Here is a 21076-nt window from a genome sequence, read left to right as displayed (position 1 = left end):
CATGTCCCACAGCCTGACACAGCCCTATGCCACGTCCCACAGCCTGACACAGCCCTATGTCATGTCCCACAGCCTGACACAGCCCTATGCCACATCCCAGAGGCTGACCAAAGAGGGAGTGTTGCCTCCAAAGGACACGTCCCTGAAAGCTGTGAGACCAGGGCACTGTCCTGAGCTGCATCCTGGTGAGAGATGGTGGATGATGCTTCCCCTCATACAGAGCTATCTAAGGTTGCCAGGGTCTGGTTTTTGACCAGAACACCTGGTTGAAAAGGGACCCTGGTACTGCTGACCAGGCCATTAAAAGTCCGGTCGGCAGTGCAGCAGGGCTAAGGCAGGACCCCTGCCTGGTGTGGCTCCACACAGCTCCTAGAAGCAGCTGCATGTTCCCCACCACCCCGAAGGGGCAGCCAGGACACTCCACACCGTGGCCAATGGGAGCTGTGGGGGCGGTGCCTGTGGACAGGGCAGCATGCAGAGCCGCCTAGCCGCGCCTCCGCTTAGGAGCCAGAGGAGGGACATGCCGCTGCTTCCGGGAGCTGCTTGAGTTAAGCGCCACCCAGAGCCTTCACCCCTCATCCCCTCCCGTGCTCCAAACCCCTGCCCCAGCCCTGATCCCCCTCCAACCCTCTGAACCCCTTGATCCCAGCCTGGCGCACCCTTCAGCACCCCAAACTCCTCATCTCCAGCCCCATCCAGAGCCTGCACTCCCAGCCAGAGCCCTCACCCCCTCCCACACCCCAACCCCCAAAGCCAGCCTGGTGAAAATGACCGAGTGAGTGAGGGTGGGGAGAGCAAGCGACAGAGAGAGGGGGGGCAGGAGTAAGCAGGGGGTGGGACCTCAGATAAGGGGCGGGGCAGGGGCCGGGCCTTGGAGGAGGGGCAGGGCAAGGGTGTTCGGTTTTGTGCAAATAGAAAGTTGGCAACTCTAGAGCTAATGCTGGATGTCAAGGATGAGACCCATTGAGACCGAGCCGCAGGAACGTTCAGGAAGGAGAGGAGACACCTGCCCTTCATCCTGGGCTGAGGAGCTGGTGCTGGGCAGCTCTCTGTTCCTGGTTCAGAATCACTCAGAGGCTTGGATGGTTCATAGGGGCTAGTGGCACCCAGCCCAGCCTGTCCATGTACCTGCCAGGCCTGCTGCAGGGGCTGAGGGGGTTGCCTCCTTGGTTCTGTCTTTGACCCCCAGCACAGACCAGTGCAGCCTCAGGCCTGTGACCCAGATGCCATGGTCTCTGGGCCTTGCTGCAGCCAGGGAATATCTGAGGTGCAGAATTGCCCCAGCCATGCCTCCTCCTGCCCCCAAGCTGCCCCCGCCTTGCTCTGGCCAACCTGCCATCTGCCCCAGGATGCCCCCTTTGTTTGGAGGGTTTCTGCAGGGCCTGCACGGAGCAGGAGGAGCCAACTCAGCCCCCAGAGAGGGGCATTTGCTGAGGGGCTAAGCCGCTGCTTTGTGTCTCCTTGGCCCCGGCGGCAGGAGGCTGCAGGGTGGCTGTGGGGAGCGGCTGGGTGGGAGCGGAGGGTGCTGATGCGGGCACTGGCATCTTAGTGATTTCTGACTCCTGCTCAGGGGCAGCAGGTTTGTATGACTTTTGGTGGTGCCCAGAACAAGTCCAAGTCCCGCCCCCCCCACTCCTGCCTTGTAAGCCAATATACAGTAACTCCTCACTTAAAGTCATCCTGGTTAACGCTGCTTTGTTGTTACGTTGCTGATCAATTAGAGCAGGGGTTCGCAAACCTTTCTTTTCGCAGACCATTTGGAAATCGCTGCGGGTCTCGGCGGACCACTTAATCATCTTTCCAAATGTTGTTTGTCCCGTTAGCTAACTATTGTCAAGCACTTTGGATAAAAGTGCTATATAAAAAAACCCTTAATAATAATTAATGGTTTTTGTTCTACACATAATAGCACACAACTCATATTTTAATATCAGTAGTCTTAACCTTTCTAATGCGATGGATGTGCCCTCTCTCCCCTGGGACTGGGAAGGAGTGGGGGGTGGTATCTCTCCTTCTCTCCCCTTCCGCAGCAGCCCTCAAGCTGGGGCTGGGAAGGAGGCCATCTCTCCCCGGCAGCCGCAGCCCTGCACGTCCCAAATTCCCCCACCCCTTCTTCTCACCCCACTGCCCCCTCCCACTTCGCCCCAAGTCCACCACCTGACCTTACATGTGCATCTTCTCCAGGTCCAGGCACTTAATTAGCGGAGCCATGCCTGCACGGCTTCACTAATTAGGTGGATGGCTCTTCATTCTCTTGTGCGTGGCCGCCCAGGCTCACACCTTAGAGGGAACTATTCACGGATCATCTGAATGGAGCTCGCGGACCGCTGGTGGTCCACATACCACAGTTTGAGAACCTTTGAATTAGAGAACATGCTCGTTTAAAGTTGCACAATGCTTCCTTATAACATTGTTTGGCCGCCGCCTGCTTTGTCCACTGCTTGCAGAAAGAGCAGCCCATTGGAGCGAGCTGGTGGGGGCTTGGAACCAGGGTGGGCGGGCAGCCCCCCGAGCAGCTCCCCTAAGTTCCCTGTGTGGCAGCTGCCCAGCAAGCTACCAATTTCCGGGCAGTTCAGGTGTCCCTCCCCCACTGCTGTGTGCTGCTCCTGCCCTCTGCCTTGGAGCTGCTCCTGTGAACGTCCTGCTTGCTGTGCGGGGGAGGGGGGGCAGAGGGGTGCTGATGTCAGGGTGTTCCCCCTCCCCCGCTCCTGCCCCCCATCTCCACAGAGCGGAGGGGCATGACAGGGCTCAGAAGGGAGGGAGCTTGCTGGCAGCAGCTGCTGTCTCAACTTTCTGATCTTCTTAAAAAGGCAGTGGGGTCAGCCTACTTAAAGGGGCAATGTCTCTCTCTCTCTCTCTCTCTCTCTCTCACACACACACACACTCACAGGGTGTGTGTCTCTGTCTCTCTCTGCCATGCTGTCTCCCCTCCCTCCATTCGTGCTGCCTTGTAGAGTGTGAGGCCACATTAACAACGTGTTAACCCTTGAGGGCTCAGCCAAGTGCTAGTTCATCATTTAGCAACAAGGCATTCCCTGGGAAATATCCCACCCTCTGACTCCACCAGCTCCACCAAGCTTCACAATCATCTTCGCTGTGTACAGTATTAAATTGTTTGTTTAAAACTTATACTGTGTATATGTGTGTGTATATATATAAAATATAGTCTTTTGTCTGGCAAAAAAAAATTCCCTGGAAACTAACCCCCCCCATTTACATTAATTCTTATGGGGAAATTGGATTCGCTTAACATCGTTTCGTTTAAAGTAGCATTTTTCAGGAACAGAACTATAATGTTAAGTGAGGAGTTACTGTATATTTTTTTAAATAATGTAAAAATGTGAGGGCTCTAGGGTGGGGCTGGTGATGAGGGGCTTGGGGTGTGGGAGGGGCTCAGGCAGAGGGTTGGGGTGCAGGGGTGAGGGCTGTGGGGTGGGGCTGGGGATGAGGGGTGCAAGGGTGTGGGAGGGGACTCAGGGCTAGGGCAGAGGGTTGGGGTGAGGGTTCTGGGCTGGAGCAGGGCTGGGGATGAGGAGTTTGGGGTGCAGGCAGGCCAGAGAGGAGGACTCCTCCCAGCCCTCTCCCCGCCAGCAGCAGCGAGCTCCAGTGGAGAGGCCTCCCTCTTCCCCCCTGCATCACACTCACCTCATACCACTGTCAATGCATGTGCTCCTAGGGCTCCTCTCAGGTCCAGGAAGCCCCCTCACCTCCCCGGTGGTAGGTACCGGGTGGGGATGCTATCACATGTGCGTCTCCTCCCTTGCTGCTGCCCCTCACTGTAGCCTCACTGGGGGTGGGAGGTAGGGCTGCCCCTTGTCCAGCATGGGGCAGGAGCAGTGACTGTGGTGGGGGGGGACTCCTGTTCTCGTGGAGGGTCCTGCCGGAAAAGGGAAGGGCAGAGTCAGGGTCAGCCTGACCTGGCACTAGTGGGAGGGGGGCACTAGGACCCTGCGGCAGCAGTTGATGCCGGGAGCCAGCAGAGCGGAGGCAGCGTGGAGCTGCAGGAGAGAGGCAGGGATGGTCTGGGGGAGGTGCTTGGGGGCAGCAAGTGGGGGCCAGGGGACACTCAGGGGAAGCGTGTGGAGTGGCAGGCGGGGATGGGGGAGAGATCCGACCCCAAACATTGGTGGAGCCTGGCCCCCGGGCCCTGAATATTGCTGGAGCCCAGGCACCAAGGGCCCATACAACTCGCTGCCCCTGCTAACGGAGTGGGCATTAGTGAGGGGCCCCCGGAGTGGAGAGGGCTAACCGGGCAATGGGCTAATCCTTTCCCGAGTCTGGTATCACTGAATGACACACACTCACACATGCATGCACACACAGAAACACATGAACATCAGTGCATGCACACATGACACACAGACACGGACACAAACACACACAGTGTTTGTCTGAGTTCATTGTCTCCTCTCCTTCCTTAACCATCCTCCCATCACTCACTGAACAAAGACCAGGCTTATTACGGCAACAAATCTGTCAGCCTTCGCTTACTTGCCCACTACCCTCATTGCTCCCTGCTGCTCTCCCCTCCGAGCTGTGCAGGCTCTTGGTGGCAGAAGGAAGTGGCGCAGCCACTCAAAGGGTAGGATACGTGTGTGAGGGTGGCAGATGCCCCAGTGGCTGGGTTGGGCAGTGATGTCATGGAGAGGGCTCCTAGACAGATGGAGGGGAATTCCTGGGCTCTGTCAGAGCTTCCCCCCTTCCCCCCGTTGGATCCTGCTGAACCCTCCCTGCCCAGATTGCCAGTTGCAGGGCTCATGACCCTTCTGAGCAGCAGTTTATCTGCCTTTGGCACGGACCGGATTGCATCCAATGGCAGGAGCTCAGGAATCGCCATTCCTGACCATAGCCGAGGCCCAGACACTCAGGCTCCTGTGCCCAGAGCTGGATGTGACGCAATCCCCAGGGTGCAGCCTAGGACGGTGGGACTGCTGTGCCCCCTAAACTCTCCAGCCTGGGCTGACTCTCACAATGCTTTGCTAGCGACCAGCAGCAAACCCCTCCAGGCGCTGTTATCATTCAGCACAACCGCATGTGGAGCCCCCCACCCAGCTAGATTGCATGAATGTTCCCAGAGACACTCATGAATCACACAGATAAAGGCACCAGCCAAATCCGCCCAGCTCCCAGCACTGTACCTCGGGAATACACCCTCCTGCACTGCTTAAGACAAACAACGCAGATTTATTAATTGGTTCACCACTTCATCAATGGAAAGTGGATATACACTAGCCTTTGCAAACCTGAGCAGATTTACTGCACACTCCAGGCAAACTCACTGGTAAAGATAAACAGTTAAACAAATTTATTGACTAGAAAAGATAGATTTTAAGTGATTATAAGTGATAGGCCAAAAGTCAGAGTGGTTACCAAAATAAAATAAAATATAAGCACCCAGTCTAAACTCTCAACCCTATTAGACTGGGCAACATCTAGATTAAGCAGTTTTTCTCACCCCACTGGATATTGCAGTTCATAGTACACAGGTTTCACCCTTGACACCTGGGCCAGTCCCCTCTGTTGGAGTCTTCAGTCTTCTGAGTCTCCTTGTTGCTTACAGCCTAGGTGTGGGAGAGGAGAAAATGCCCAGCATGGGGCCACTGTGTTCTGTTTTATACCTTTAGTCCAGCGCTTGGAGAACACAAATCTAGGCATGTCTGGGGGCATTGCTGAGTCCCCAGGCAAGGTTGAGCAATTCCCCAGGTGTGACCTTATGCAGGTGAGTCATTGAACTGTTGCTCCCTTGCTGGACAATGTTGTTGATGGTTGTTCGACACCTGGGGATCTAGTATCTGGGCGCTTCCCAAACCCACAGCATATTTTAGTGACAACCATATAACACAATCTCATAACTTTATATGCATGAATGATACACATATTTAGATGGAATAGTGGGTTTCAGCAGATCATAACCATGGGAAACCATGACACCTTACAAGGCATGCTTTGTATGCAATATCACAATTATATGCAAATGATGAAGATGGAGGTCACAGTGTGCTCCCCTGGGATGTAGAGTGTCACACCAGCTACTACAGAGGATGGTGCAACAACCAAATGACCCTGGGTGAGCAGACTCTTTCCCCCTCTCCAAACGACACGGGGCACCCATGATGCTCTGCTCTCCACACATAGCGCCCAGCAGAGCTGGGAGGAGCAAAGCGTGGCCACTGCCAGCTGGGGTTATGCAGACACAGGTTGGAATAGGGAAAGGAATGCACAGATTGCCCTGTTCCTCCCCATTCCCCGCTCCTGCCCGGCAAGACCCCCCACCATCACAGGCCGAGGAAGGATTGGGGCGGGGGGTAACACTTATAGTAAATTTCTGGTGCAAACCTGCTCTGCCTGCCATTAACAAGCTGCTGACCCATGCTGCAGAGCTCAGTGTACAGCACGTCAGGCCCTTCATTTTTGCTTTTTATTTTCTTTAAAATTTCCCGGGAATGTATCAGTGTTTACTACAAAAATTAAAATGCAGGTGAAAATCGGTGCAAACAATTCACTGAGCAGTTTTCTGAGTAAATAGCATTTGCTTTTTCCAAAACTTAAAAAAAACCTGCTTATGTTCTTATGTTCCGATTTTCATTTTCAACCCATGTTAGCATGAAAATCAGTTCACTGACTTTTATTTGCTTGACTGCAGATAACCATCCGTGCTCTCTGCAGAGTCAGTATGCGGTGGGGGTGGATTGACAACTGTACGTACACCAGCTTCGAGTCATTCCAGAATGTCTGACTTGAATCTCTGCTCTGTTAGGAGAGGTTCCTGAGCCGCCTTCTCGCCTTCCAGAGCTGGGAGCTGGGTCCGGGGAGTTCTGGCATGTCAAACATTTGGGTGAAAATTGGATGAATAATGGCTTTTGTAAAACTTTTTTGGTAAGAATTGGTAAAAACCGAAAATGAAGCACCTTAAAGAGATGTTACCAACCTCCTCCTGTTGCCAAGGTCCCAGTGTGGTAGGGGGAGCTCTGTGCAAAGGGGGCCTTTGTTGAGGCTGCTGGACGCAGAGAGACCCCATGGCTCTCTCTAGCCCCTAGGCTAACTGACGGCCTGCGCTTCCCAGTCGCACAACTCTGGGTCTCCCTAAATCCTGGCCTGGGCTGCTGATGACACAGCAGCAGGTCACCTCTAGATGCCCCTTTAGGTTGATTTAACTGTGCCCATCTCTCCACTCCCCAAATCCCAGAGATTTCATGGCTGGACTGTGAACTCGCTGGAGGAGTCGGCCCGGGGGAGATCTGGCTGATTAAGAAGGGAAAAGCATCCCAACAAAACAGCTCAGGCTGGCCTGGCGGGGAAGGGGGTCAGGAACAGAGGCAGTTTAGCCCTGAGCCAGGTGAGCAAGGGGGCCAGGAATGGACCTTGCCAGCTGCCTGGAGCAGGTGCGATGGGGGGAGTGCAGGCAGGGCAGGGCTGGTGGGAAGCACTCCAGCGGGGGTAGGAGGTGAAAGCATATCTGTGACAGGGGCTCTCATAATCCAGGCCATGTCATAGTTGAGAGCTTGTACTGTGCGCACCTCCCATTCACAATCATGCAGGTCTCCTCTGCCCACTTGCTTACTGTCCCCTTTCCCATAACATGCTGCCATGAACCAACAGTCTCAGGCAAGGATGCCACGTACTTGCGCCGGTTTGCAGCTGGAAACGAGGAGGAGCCAGCACCAGATGACCAGCCAGTTTGAGAACGGCTGTGTTCGTGGCACCTCATAACACACCTTCTGGAACTGACAATTCCAGAGCTCTGTCTCCTGGGCCAGAGGCCCAGAAATGCTCAGTCCCCACCCAGACAACTAAAGACGTGTCTGGATTCTCAGAGGTGCTCAGCAACTGGATGCTGGGCTGTGTGGAAAAGCCGGCCCTAACTGTGGAGCCCGCTGGTGACTGCATATGACGCATCCCACCCTGTGCCTGAGGATCTATCCTAGCCCTAGCAAAAGTGCATGGCTGTAACGATGCTGCCTCTGGAGGGACACAACTGAGAGTATCAATTCAGGACAAATTGCTTAGAGCAGGGCAGTTACAGCCCAAGGCTGGGGTTCCTTTACTAGTAAGGCAAACCAAACCAGCCAAACAGAGAAGACTTCAGTCTCACCCCACTGGCTAACCATAAGTCACACAAGCAATCTCCTTAGACACTCCAGTTTCCCAGTATCACCACCAGTGCCACTCGTTATGGGGACAAATGGTTATGAAAACCAATACCCCAGTAAAAGAAAAAGGGTTCTCCTGATCCCAAAGGACCAAGTCCCAGACCCAGGTCAATATACAAATCAGATCTTACCCACAAATCACACTGTTGCCAATCCTTTGGAATCTAAAATCTAAAGGTTTATTCATAAAAAGAAAGAAATCTAGATGAGAGTTGAATTGGTTAAATGGAATCAATTACATACAGTAATGGCAAAGTTCAGGCTTGTAGCTGTAATGGAATAAACTGCAGGCTCAAATCAAGTCTCTGGAACATCCCCAGCTGGGATGGCTCAATCAGGCTTTTGTTCAGAGCTTCAGTTTGTAGCAAGGTTCCTCCAGAAGTAAGAAACAGGACTGAAGACAAAATGGAGGGGTTTCCAGGCAGTAGCGTAGCTAGGTGGGGAGCGGGGGGCAAGAATACTGTGGGAGACCCTATTGTCGGAGAATAACAGAGTTTTTACTTTTTGTTTGGGTACAGCAACTCAGATGCTTTATTTTTTTTTATTATTATTAATTTTATAGAGGGAGAGAGCTAAGCAGGTTTTTTAACAGGTAAACAATTACAGCAAGCATTTATATTTTTTGTTATAGATAATAATGAGCAACAGCTGCATTTTGTTTATACATAGGTTATTTTGATATTTGCTTACTAATGTAGACTTTTAGTCTACATTCCATATTATTTACATATTATTTATACAAGGTTGCAACAATTTTTCACACAGTTCTTTCCCACTCGCCTCACACATTCCTCGCTTTTATAAATCTCGCGTTATTAGGGTTACAGTTAGCCTAACTCTTGCTAACAAACTGTCATGCATTGCATCCCCTTCCTGTCAGTTTTTTGTTTTTGTTTTTTGCTTCCACACTATCAAAAGCTTTGCTAAGTCAAGGAATAACACATCCACTGCTTTCCCCTCATCCACAGAGCCAAGGTTAAAGGTTCAGGGCAGTAGAGTCAGTCCATATCTGAAATAATCACATTCCTCTACATTGGATAGCAGGAACACTTCTGATTTTGCAGGGATGATTCCAGCTGCCTGCGTGCTCGAAGAGTCCAATAACTAACCCAAACTTATGCTGCATTGGCGAGCCCTTGGTTTCATACAGGATGATTATATCATGCATAGCACGGGTGCCCAACCTATGGCCCGCGGGCCATACATGGCCCACCAGAGCATTTCATAAGGCCACAGAACTGCTTCAACACAATATACTAACAGCCGATTCATTAGCGTTTGCTCATCATGTTTACATTTTAGTTTACACAAGTGTGTAAATAGGTTGTTTCTATGTACAGTATTGTTTATCTAAATACAGATAAAGACGTATGGATTGGATGAATGGACTATAAGGTGGCTAGAAAGCTGGCTAGATTGTTGGGCTCAACGGGTAAAGATCAATGGCTCCATGTCTAGTTGGCAGCCGGTATCAAGCGGAGTGCCCCAGGGGTCGGTCCTGAGGCCAGTTTTGTTCAACATCTTTATTAATGATCTGGATGATGGGATGAATTTCACCTTCAGCAAATTCGCAGATGACACTAAACTGAGGGGAGAGGTAGATACACTGGAGGGTAGGAATAGGGTCCAGAGTGACCTAGACAAATTAGAGGATTGGGCCAAAAGAAATCTGATGAGGTTCAACAAGGACAAGTGCAGAGTCCTGCACTTCGGAGGGAAGAATCCCATGCACTGCTACAGACTAGGGACCGAGTGGCTAGGCAGCAGTTTTACGGAAAAGGACCTGGGAATTACAGTGGATGAGAAGCTGGATATGCGTCAGCAGTGTGCTCTTGTTGCCAAGAAGGCTAATGGCATATTGGGCTGCATTAGTAGGAACTTTGCCAGCAGATCGTGGGAAATGATTATTCCTCTCTATTCGGCACTGGCAAGGCCACATCTGGAGTATTGCGTCCAGTTTTGGGTCCCCCACTACAGAAAGGATGTGGAAAAATTGGAGAGAGTCCAGCAGAGGGCAACGAAAATGATCAGGGGGCTGGGCACATTACTTATGAGGAGAGGCTGAGGGAACTGGGCTTGTTTAGTCTGCAGAAGAGAAGAGTGAGGGGGGATTTGATAGCAGCCTTCAGCTACCTGAAGGGACATTACAAAGAGGATGGAGCTCGGTGGTTCTCAGTGGTGGCAGATGACAGAACAAGAAGCAATGGTCTCAAGTTGCAGTGGCGGAGGTTTAGGTTGGATATTAGGAAACGCTATTTCACTAGGAGGGTGGTGAAGCACTGGAATGCGTTACCTAGGGAGGTGGTGGAATCTCCATCCTTAGAGGTTTTTAAGGCCTGGCTTGACAAAGCCCTGGCTGGGATGAATTAGTTGGTGTTGGTCCTGCTTTGAGCAGGAGGTTGGACTAGGTCTCCTGAGGTCTCTTCCAACTGTAATATTCTATGATTCTATGATATGAGCTGAACTTAATATATATATCAATGCATGTGACTTTAAATATTAAAATATGTAGAATCTATTTGGCCCACACAAGGTTATGCTTAGATTTATGAGGCTCTCCTGTGTAATAAGGTTGGGCACCACACATGTATAGGAATAGGGTAATATCACTTTAAATAGATTGTGAGCCCTCTTGTGGTGCTCACAGTGTCCTCTGGTTTTTAGAAGCCTCCGGAAACCAGTTACATCCTGCTGCTCTAGGTAGCTAGGCCTGCCATGTTTGCGTAGGGTTAGTAAACACAAGAGTTGGTTTAGGATAATGATACTTACCTCCTTTATGAAGCACTTTGAGGGCTACTAATGAAACGTGCTAGATAAGTGCTAGGTATTATTATTATTGTTATGATTAGACCTGGTCAGAAATTTTCCATCAAAATGTTTTTTTTTTTTAGACGGAAATACAGTTTTCACAAAATCAAAATTTTCTGCGGAAAAATTTCAATTTTGCTGAACTTTTTTGATTTTCCTTTGACAAAATCCAAATGTAACATTTTGTTTCAGGTTGGCCCAAATTGAAACATTTCAATTTGTTGAACTAAATCAAAACATTTAGTTTCGAGCCAGTTCGATATTAATTTGTCTGCATGAGCTGTCACAGTACCTCATGGGAGTTGTAGTTTGGGCTCCCTGTCTGGACTACATCTCCCATGATGCACCAAAGTCTCCCCTCTGATAAAGCCACAGTGCTGCATCATGGGAATCCCATAACTTTGGTGCATCATGGGAGATGTAGTGTGGCCTGGGAGCTGGGCCCATATGATGAACTGCAGTATATCAAGCAGATGCAGTTTAATGTTGAACTGACTTGTAACAAAACATTTTAGACAGACAAGGTGGGTGAGGTAGTATCTTGTATTGGACCAATCAGTTGGTGAGAGAGAGACACTTTCGAGCCACACAGAGCTCTTCTCCAGGTCTGGGAAAGGTACTCAAAGTGTTACAGCTAAATGAAAGGTGGAACAGATTGTTTAGCATAAGTAGTTAGCAGATATTGTAAGGACCCATTCAAGGTAGAGTGGTCCAACACCTCTGCAGTCATAGGACAAAATGAGGGGGTTAATGGGTTACAGATTGTTGTAATAAGCCATAAACTGTAATGCTGGGAGTACCTTTTCCAGTCCCAGACCCCAGGAAGAGCTCTGTGTGGTTGAAAGCTTGTCCCTTTCACCAACAGAAGTTGCTCCAATAAAAGATGTGACCTCACCCATCTTGTCTCTTTAATATCGGGGGACTGACATCACTACAACTATACTGCGTTCAACAATTTTTTTGTCATTTATGAATTAAAATTTTTCTGAACTCTTTGTTCCAAGGAAAGTTTTACTGTTTCATTTTTGCCCTGATCTGGGACCAAAAAACTGTTGAAATATCAGAATTTCTCCTAGGACAGAGACTTTGCTTTTCACACAGCTCTGGTACATATGGTTCTGTGGAACCCAGCTGTACCCTATGGTTTCTTCGCATTATTTATGTGGTATAAAGAGCATGAGACACAACACATTGTCAGTGGTAACCATGGTATCAAACAAGTAGGACAGAATTATTCTTAGTGCCATCAAATGAGACCAAACCCAACCAACCAACACCGAGGACTATAGGAAAGTGAATGTGCTCTTGGGGGATCTTGTAGCTTAGCTTTTAGGGGGGAACCCTATTTGACTGCATGACTTCCCTTTGCAAACAAGAAGCTGTTTTCCACCCCAGAGCCATGGTCTAGCAGAAGACACATAACAGTGGCAGGTACAAGCTCCTCAGTTCTAGTCCTGGCGCTGCCACTGAGTTGTGTGGTGTTGGGACAGTCACTTAACTGCTGGGTCTCAGTGCCTCCATCGGTATGATGGGGAATAACAATACTTGGTATTGTACTGGGTGGACTATTGGGTGGTTGTCAAGGGCTGCATGACCCTGACTTAGCCAGTCCAGCTGTTGTCAGACTTCAAGAAAAGAAATGACTTCTCCTTTGAGCAGAGTTTATTCCCATTGGCTTTAGGGGATCTGTATTTTGTTTGGCTTCCTATGGAGTTAGGAATCCTCATTGCATAGGTGAATGACCCAGTCTGCTGCACACCCCCTGCACTGCATGCATCCTAATTCCCACAGGGGGGTTGCATAGACGAGGAAGGAGCCAGGGGGATCAAATCTTTAAAGACTAGCTTGCTACAGTGCAGCTGCTCTCCTCTTATAGAGCAACTGTACCCCCGCTCTCAGAGATGGGCAGCCACCATCCAAATTCTGAGGCTACTGTAGCCTCACCTGCCTTTGGCTTTCACTTTAAATGACAGCACGTTGACAGAGCAGTGGTTTTATTTCTAACACCTATCTGAGGATCTGGTATGAAATTTCTCCTTTACTGACTGCAGTGAGTTGGCCCAGGACTGGGAGAAGGGAACTGCGGTTGGGTAACCCGCTCTGCAGGTGGGGGGTGCTGTGTTCTAATGAGGGGAGGCCATGGGGTAGCAGCTGATGAGGAGACCCCTTTCTCTTTTGGGGGTGACTTGCCCTGGTCCCCACCAAATGATGGCTACGCTCTCCAGATGCCACATGGTGACTTGCTCATTTCCACCCCCAATGCTAACGTTGTTCTTGGTTCTCCCAGGCTGCCTGAGGGAGTGGGATGGCGTCAGCTGCTGGCCGGCGGTGTCAATTGGCCAGTCCCAAGCAGTGACCTGTCAAGAGGTCCTTCAAGTATTCAAGAAATCTCAAGGTGCGGTGTTGGCACCCCACAGCCCTCTAGTAAAGGGGCCGGTATCCCTCAAAGCCACTGTGCTGGGGGCTCTGTGCTCAGGTAGCTAGTTCCTCACTCCCACCTCTTGCTGGGGATGGCGACTAGAGCTGGGGGGTGAACTGTTTTCAGCAAATAGTGCATTTGCACAAAAATGTATTTTACGGGACCCTGAAACTGTTCCCGAATTTGGGAGGAATTCAGTGAATAGAAAAAAAATGGAAGAATATTTTTGAAAAGCCGAAAAGCTTCGCTTTGGCTGTTTCAGTTTCTGATTGAATAAAACATTTCAATCAGTGATTTGCTCAGTTCTAGCAAAGGCTGCTCCTATTGCCCTTGGGGAGGGCAGGGAATCAGGAATCACCCCAACCCTTCATCAGCAGAGACACAGCGCGAGTGCCCCTTCAGCATCTGTCATCCATCCAACAGTCAGGTGCCTCCTCTCCTTTGGGCTCTGGCTGATTCTGGCTTGTGGCACCATGTGGAGCAGGCCCACAGGCTGCTTCTAGCACCAGTCCTCCAGCCCTTAGTCTCTGCAGCTTCAGCATGCACCCCTGTCTTTCTCCCCAGCACCCCTTTTCTCCTGGGCTGGAAGAAGAAGTGGGATCGCTAATCCTGCCAGCCCCCTAACTAGCCAGGCCTTTCCCACTGTTGATGCCTGGAAAGGGGCTGTCTAGCCACCCAGCAGCCCACTCCCAGGGTCTTCCCTAGTGAAGGAGACGGCTCCTCCCAGGGTAGTCCCTCTGTCTGCCTGCACGTGGAGTGACCCTTCTGGACAGAGCGAGAGACAAACACAGAGAGAGAGAGAGGGCTCCAGGCTCATAACAGGGTCAGAAGAGTCTGTTATGGGATCAAGTCACCCCTTGGAGTCAATTAGTGTACACTCTGGCTCTGAACACTCTGGGGTGCTGTGCACCGTTAGGAGCCGGACACTTGCAGTGGACAGTGGAGAGGCTGCCAGTTGCGCTGGGCCCTAGCAGTGCCAGCCCAGTTCCCCACACCTTTCTGGGCAGGCCTCTCAAATTCCAGCCCACCTTAAAGGGGCAGGGACCAGGGCAGAAGGAGGTAATTCCAAACACCATCATCACAGTGAGTTGGGGGCAGGAAGGTCCGATGTAAAGGCCACCAGAGAGCAAAGCTCTTCTGCTTCCTCTCAGCCTGGTGTGATGCACACATCTCCTGACGTGTGCAGTGTGACTCTTTGGCTCCGGACAGCTGCATTGATGGGCAGTGGGGCCCTGGGCATGCACCTTAAAACAGTTACCTGTAGGCAGCAGTGGGGCCTAATGGAGTGAATGTTGGCCTGGGGCACAGCAAGCTTGAGTTCTATTCCTGGCTCTTCTGCTAGGTGAATCACGCCCCTGCTCTGTGCCTCAGTTTCCCCATCTGTAAAATGAGGATAATGATGCCGACCTCCTTGGCACTGTGAGATTGAGATCTACTGCTCAGAAGTGCTAGATATGAATCAGATATTATCATTATTTCAAAGCTGTTCTTTCCTAGTAGCAAAGCAAGAGTCCCTTATTGGGCTTTGACTGCAGCCAAGCGAGGTTCTGAGTGCACCCATTTCAGCATTGTCAGAGCACAAAGAAAACTGACTGATCGGCCGCAGGGGCAAATGAGTATAATTTATTAATGCTCCGGGGCTTTGATAAACATTTGCCTTGGGTCAGAGCGTAGGCCTGGGACGGGTCAGCTGAGATGGAGACTTGCTGAGAATCTTACCAGCAACTGAGGCTGTGATGAAATGGTCTTTGGGATGTATATATGCTGTGTGATGTATGTTGGGGCTAATCCATAGGCATTACACAGAGGGCTGTGTGATGGCCTCCAGTCTAGTTCTTCTGTGCTAGGTGGGATTCCCAAAAGCTCTCGGTATTGGCTTTACTGTTCCCAATGCCACCAGCTGGAGCAGGGTTAGGCCAGTGCTGAGTGGTCTGGGACATCCCGACTCCTGTAGGCTGACGTCCTGCCCCCTGGGGCCACACCATTTGCCAAGAGTCCCTAGTCCCTCTCGCATTGGCACTGGTGACTCCCCTATTTGAAGGCCTCCTTGGGGAAGGCAGTTCTGAACAGAGTACCCCATGCTATTGCCCACTGCACCGCGCTGCTGGGCATGAGTGGCGTCGAGTGCCCTCCAAATCCCTCTTCTCCAGTTACAGCAGGGTTGTCAGTGCCAGGCATCCAGGATGGGGCCCCCAGCTTCAAGCCTCAGGGGCATGGCTGAGAAGCAGAAACACTACAGTGCAGCCTGGGTGCTGGGGGCCGGGGCAGGATCTGGGTGCTGGCAAGGAGGTTGGGGGTTGAGGGAAAGGTCCTTGTAAGAGCTTCACTTTGTCGATGCAGTGTTGATACGCAGGAACTGCACAGAGTCTGGCTGGAGCAGCCCCAGCCCCCCGTACTATGCCTGCGAGCTGGATGGCAGCAATAAGGACACAGAAGCCAAGGCAAGTGCAGCAAGACTGTGCCAGGAGTGGGGCGGGGGCTGCTATCCCCATTGCAAGGCTGCGCAGGGGGCTCTGGGGTTTGCCACTTAATGGAATAGTTGGTTAAAAATGAACCAGCCTAGATTTAATTAAACACTGATGAGAGCCCACATCTGCACCAAACTGAGCTCCACTAACTGGGGCAGGCCAGGTCCCCTGGGGCTGGTGGGTGGTTAGCCGGAGTCTCTCTGGGGCAGGTCAGGTCCCCTGGGGCTGGTGGGCAGTTAGCCAGGGTCTCTCTGGGATAGGCCAGGTCCCCTGGGGCTGGTGGGTGGTTAGCTGGAGGCTCTAGGGAGCAGGCCAGGTCCCCTGGGGCTGGTGGATGGTTAGCTGGGGTCTCTCTGGGGCAGGCCGGATCCCCTGGGGCTGGTGGGCAGGATGCTGGGGGCTCTAGGGAACAGGCCAGGTCCCCTGGGGCTGGTGCGCGGTTTGCTGAGGGCTCTAGGGGGCAGGCCTGGTCCCCTGGGGCCCTCATAGATGATGGCATGAACACAGCAAGACCCAAAGTCTATCAGCAGCATGTTCCCTCCACTCCACCCCACCTCTCCGCCCCACTGCGCGTCAGGGAGCAGCGTGTCCAGAGAGTCAGTGGTGCTCCCGGCTCCACAGCCATGCCCTAGTGCCCGCACAGCTGCCTGGCACTGCCGCGCTGACCTGCTAACTCAGCTGTGCCTTTCTCTTTCAGGGGGCCTACTTTGCTACCGTGAAGGTGCTTTATACCTGTGGCTATTCCACCTCCCTGGCTGCTCTGCTCCTGGCCATCGGCATCTTCTCCTGCTTCAGGTAGGGCTGTGGTCCTAACAGCTCCGTGCACTGTGGGAGGGCAGGAGGTAGCCGAACACCCTACCTGCTGCCAGACCAGATCCAGGTCTCAGTTGCTCACAGCCACTGGGGTCCAGGAGTTTGCCATGAAGTGACAGAAGCCTACGAGAGCAGGGGCTATAGTAAGTGGATTTGAGCCCGTGGGAGCATGGGGAGAACGTGGGAGATGGAAGAGACCCTTACTGATGGGAGGAAACAGGGGTGCTTACAGGCAAAGGGGAATTTGCCCCCCATTTGACCCACCAATGCACAGATACAGAGTGGGGACATTGAGTCTGCAGGCTGCTGATTCCAGGTGGTAGTGGCTTGGTTGCAGTCACAGGTGGCTCCCAGGAGCAGGGGAAGCTTCCTTAAAGTGGGAGGGCTACTGTTGCCTGAACTGTGGCCCCACCCCTGCACTGCCCCTTCCTCCCTGCTCACTCCTCTCTGCCTCCTCTCCCCATCAATCTTCCTTATGGCCGGTAAAACAAGGTTTTAAAAGTGGTGGGGCCATGGCCACCTATCCCCCCGTTCCGGTGCCCTGGTTGCTCCCATCTGCTGCAGGGTCAGGGTCCATCTACACTGGAGCTGGGGGGATAATCTCCAGCTTGGGGAGACATACACATGCTAGCTTTGCCTGAGCTAGCTACAAATAGCAGCATGGCCACAGCAGTGCAAACAATGCCCTGGGCTAACTGCTCCAGTCCATGCTCCTCCAAGAACCTAGTATGTGCAGGATCAGCCCTTCCACTCCATACAGAGTCCAAGATGCACTGGCTACAAAGGGCCCCATTCTCCACTGACCTGCCCTTGGAGCTGTCATTCATCCCAGTGCAAAGTGCAGGTGAGCTCCAGCGTTCTGATCTGGCAGCGTTTCTCGCTCATCTCCATGATGGCAGGAGGTGAAGGTAGGGTGGACTCAGACACAGTTCACTTAGATCAAGGGTTCTCAGACTTCTGTACTGGTGACCCCTTTCACACAGCAAGCCTCTGAGTGCGACCCCCCCTTATACATGAAAAACACTTTTTCATATATTTAACACCATTATAAATGCTGGAGGCAAAGCAAGGTTAGGGGTAGAGGCTGACAGCTTGCGACCCCCCAGGTAATAGTCTCACGGCCCCTTGAGGGGTCCCGACCCCCAGTTTGAGAACCCCTGACTTAGATGCTATTTGAATAATAATAAATCCCCAGATAGCACTGCCCAGCCTAGATGGGACAGTTTATAGAAGTGGAATCTGGAACATTTGTTTCTTATTCCGAGTCATGTGAGTAGCTCCTGTTGCCACCTCCTGCAGACCCAGCTGGCGTTACCCTGACATTGCCAAGCGTCAGTCACTCACATCACGTCAGAGATGAAAGAAATTCATGTTTTTCTTCTCAGTTCTAGTTGAAGAAGTGAAGCCCCTCTGCGAAACGGCCTCCAGGGGAACAGGTGTGACCTGAACTCTGCAGTCTTTATGGGCAATGTTTGAATGATTCTGTCCTCAGAGTGCTCTGTCTGTTGTAGCTGTGGGCTAACAGACATGCATCTTGTAGCTAATTAGCAACCAGAGCTCTTCAGTGTTGGGGCCTTGTGCGGATACAGCTGCCCTCTTGCTATAAAGGCTGAGAGTTCAGGCCCCCTGGGTATAGATCTAAAAATTAACTTAGCAATTTTCCCCCTCCCAGCTTGCTTATATAATGGCATCTAGCACTTCTGCCCCAAGTATTCCCCAGGTAAAGAAGCTAAGGGAGGAGAAAGCTGGGTGATTTCTGACAAACAGCCTTGCTAGACAAGGGCAAGCCAGGGAAACAGGATACAGTTTGAGGGACTGCTTAGGAATCTGGAGTGTGGCAGGTTGAATCAGACCAGTGTCCATCTAGGCCAGGGTCTTGTCTTCAACAGGGCTAGAAGCAGCTGCTTGAGAGGAAGGTGCACAGTGGGATAACCTGCCCCTAGGAAAAGTCTCCTCCTCACCCCTTGTAAGGAGCAGCAGGTCAAGAAGATGGGGTTGCAGAGTCCTTGGCAGCAACCATCTCCATGCCAGCACCTAACAGCTATGGCAGTGGACACACTGGGCAGGTCACGAGCCTCAAAGGTCCCTACACCGTAGGCTGTGCCAGCCACAGTGGGCTGACTAACAGGACATTCCTGATTGCTGATTGGCCTGGACATTCTATTTCAGCCTGGGGAGGATACAGGAAGTTTGTGCAACTAGGTGGATCCCCAGGTAGTTGCTGCTACCAACCTAGCTTCCTCACTCTGGTTCCTGACACTTGCTTTTCCCTCCTGGCTCTGATACCCGGTTTCTGACTCGGCTTTTGCTTCTGACTTCTGGTTTGTGACCTCGTCTTTACCTCCTGGCCCTGCCTCTTGGCTCCTGACTTGGCCTCAACTTCAGATTCTGTTCCTGATCCCACGTTGACCTGCGACTCTGATCCCTGATGGTCTGACTCTGGCTCTAGCCATGAGGCCGGCAGCCCACGACCTGGCTCTGACAGCTTGCACAGACCATCTAACCCCACTGCATCCAACGCCCTGGCGAGGAAAGAAGGCGTTTCAGCGCCCAGACAAGTCTAAGGGTCTCTGGATATGCCGGAGTGGATTGTTTAAATATAGGCAGAAAATCAGGCTTCACGTGCTCAAGTGATGCAGATGTTGTCAGAAAATAAAATCTGATGTGACCAGGTAACCCATGTGCAGGTGGGAAATGCTGCATTCCAAGCTTGGGGCACTAGCGTGTCCCCAGAACAAAGCCCCGCCATGCCTTTGCCCGAACGGTTTGACAGGGACCAGCGGAAGTTCAGAGGCATCATGAACCAGTCTGCTTCCTCTTCATATTTTGTCCTCAGGCCTTCCCCATTGAACAGGCCAAGATGGGGATGGTGATAAGGCTGTTGTTGGGAGATGCCTTAGACTGGGCCTGCCTTAGACTGGGCCTCTCCCTTACTGGAGCAGGGCAGCAAAGCAAATGCCTTCCTAAGAGCCTTCGCTACCATCTTTAATATCCTCCATCTCACCCACTCAGCCACAGCTGCCATTGAGAAACTCCAGCAAAGGTCGAGGCCGGCTGCCACATATGCCATTTGGTTTCCTCAGCTTCCTGAATGTACCGATTGGTATGAGGCAGCCCAGCTGTGCCAGTTCAGGGCAGGGCTCAGCCAAGAGATCAAACATGTGTTAGCTCAGGTGAAGGCTGCCATGGACTTAACTGCGTTCATGGACTTGACTCTTCACATTGATAACTGGCTGCATGAGCGAAGAGAGGAGAAGAGTGGTCCAACTCCAACACCTCCAGACCAGAATCCTGAAACTATGCAAGTGGACCTGACCTGAAGGTGGCTGACTGTCACATCGTCACTGTTCTTCTTCTTCAACAATCTATTCTGTTACTATGGTAAGGTGCGCCGCACACTTGCTTTGTATCCCTTAAGAACCCTTACTTAGCAGGGGTCAGGAACAAATGATCCCAGGCCCCGTAGGTGAGCTAGACCTGCACAAAACCTCAGAGCTACCCCTTGGAATGCCTCCCAAACCCTGTCTGGGACCTGTCCCGGGTCACTAAGACTCTCACCACACCACTAGTTGCTGGTTCAGCTGTACATCCCAGGCAAGGCCCAGAGAATTCTCCCACAGTGGGCCATCATTGACTTTGGTGCTGCTGACAGCTTCATGAATGCAGAGATGGCCTGGGCTCTGCGAATTCTTGTCCCAACAGAAACCACACCTGGTTTTGTGGTGACAATATATGGGACCCTCCTTTCCTCAGGACCAGTGACTCAGGAGACCGTGTCACTGTGAACAGAGGCTGTGATACAGGGGAACCAAGAAGTATTGCAGTTTAGTATAATCCATTCCCCTCATTTCTCTTTGATCTTTGGCATAACCTGGCTGGCATAACCAATCCATGCATCCGTCTGAGAGCAAAAGGTTATCTTCTCTTCCGCATACTGCAGGCAGGTCTGCCTGTGCACTGTGAACCACAAATCCCTGGACCCTGGGTCTCATTGCCACACAACAGCAACCCAAGCATTGTCTGGACCCCATGCTGAGTCATCAGCCAGAGTATACGCTCCTCAGAGATGACCCTCCATGTTCCTAAAAAATATCAAGACTATGCCAACATCTTTGAAAAAAGAAATGCAGATGCACCGCCCCCATATTGAGACTGCAACTGTCCAATAGACTGCAGCCCAGACCAAAGTTCCATATGGCTGGATCTATGCGATGTCAGAGCTGGAATTCATAGTCCTCTGTTGGTATAGCCAGGAGAACCTAGCTAAGGGATTCAGCTGTCACTCAACATCTCCTGCCAGAGCTACTGTTCTTTCTGTAAAGAAGAGAGATGAGTCCCTTTCCCAGGTATCTGGCTGGTGGGGCTTGCCCAGATGCTCAAGGTCTAACTGATCGCTATATTTGGGGTCAGGAAGGAAT

The 21076-nt window shown here is 51.6% G+C and overlaps 1 protein-coding gene across 1 annotated transcript in view; it reads left to right on the top strand.

Moving 5' to 3' along the window:
- LOC117869420 (vasoactive intestinal polypeptide receptor 1-like) overlaps positions 1–21076 on the top strand; it is a 59123-nt gene that overhangs the window by 12880 nt on the left and 25167 nt on the right. The window contains exons 2-5 of the mRNA XM_034756259.1: positions 1478–1494; positions 13260–13353; positions 15718–15818; positions 16543–16640. Of these exons, the coding sequence (XP_034612150.1) occupies positions 1478–1494; positions 13260–13353; positions 15718–15818; positions 16543–16640 (310 nt within the window). The remainder of the gene's footprint in view (positions 1–1477; positions 1495–13259; positions 13354–15717; positions 15819–16542; positions 16641–21076) is intronic.

The sequence above is a fragment of the Trachemys scripta genome, chromosome 23 (assembly GCF_013100865.1).
Source record: "Trachemys scripta elegans isolate TJP31775 chromosome 23, CAS_Tse_1.0, whole genome shotgun sequence".
In the NCBI taxonomy this organism is placed as follows: Eukaryota; Metazoa; Chordata; order Testudines; family Emydidae; genus Trachemys; species Trachemys scripta.
The sequence above is the reverse complement of the archived record's forward strand: the minus strand, read 5'-3'. Positions and strand labels throughout refer to the sequence as shown.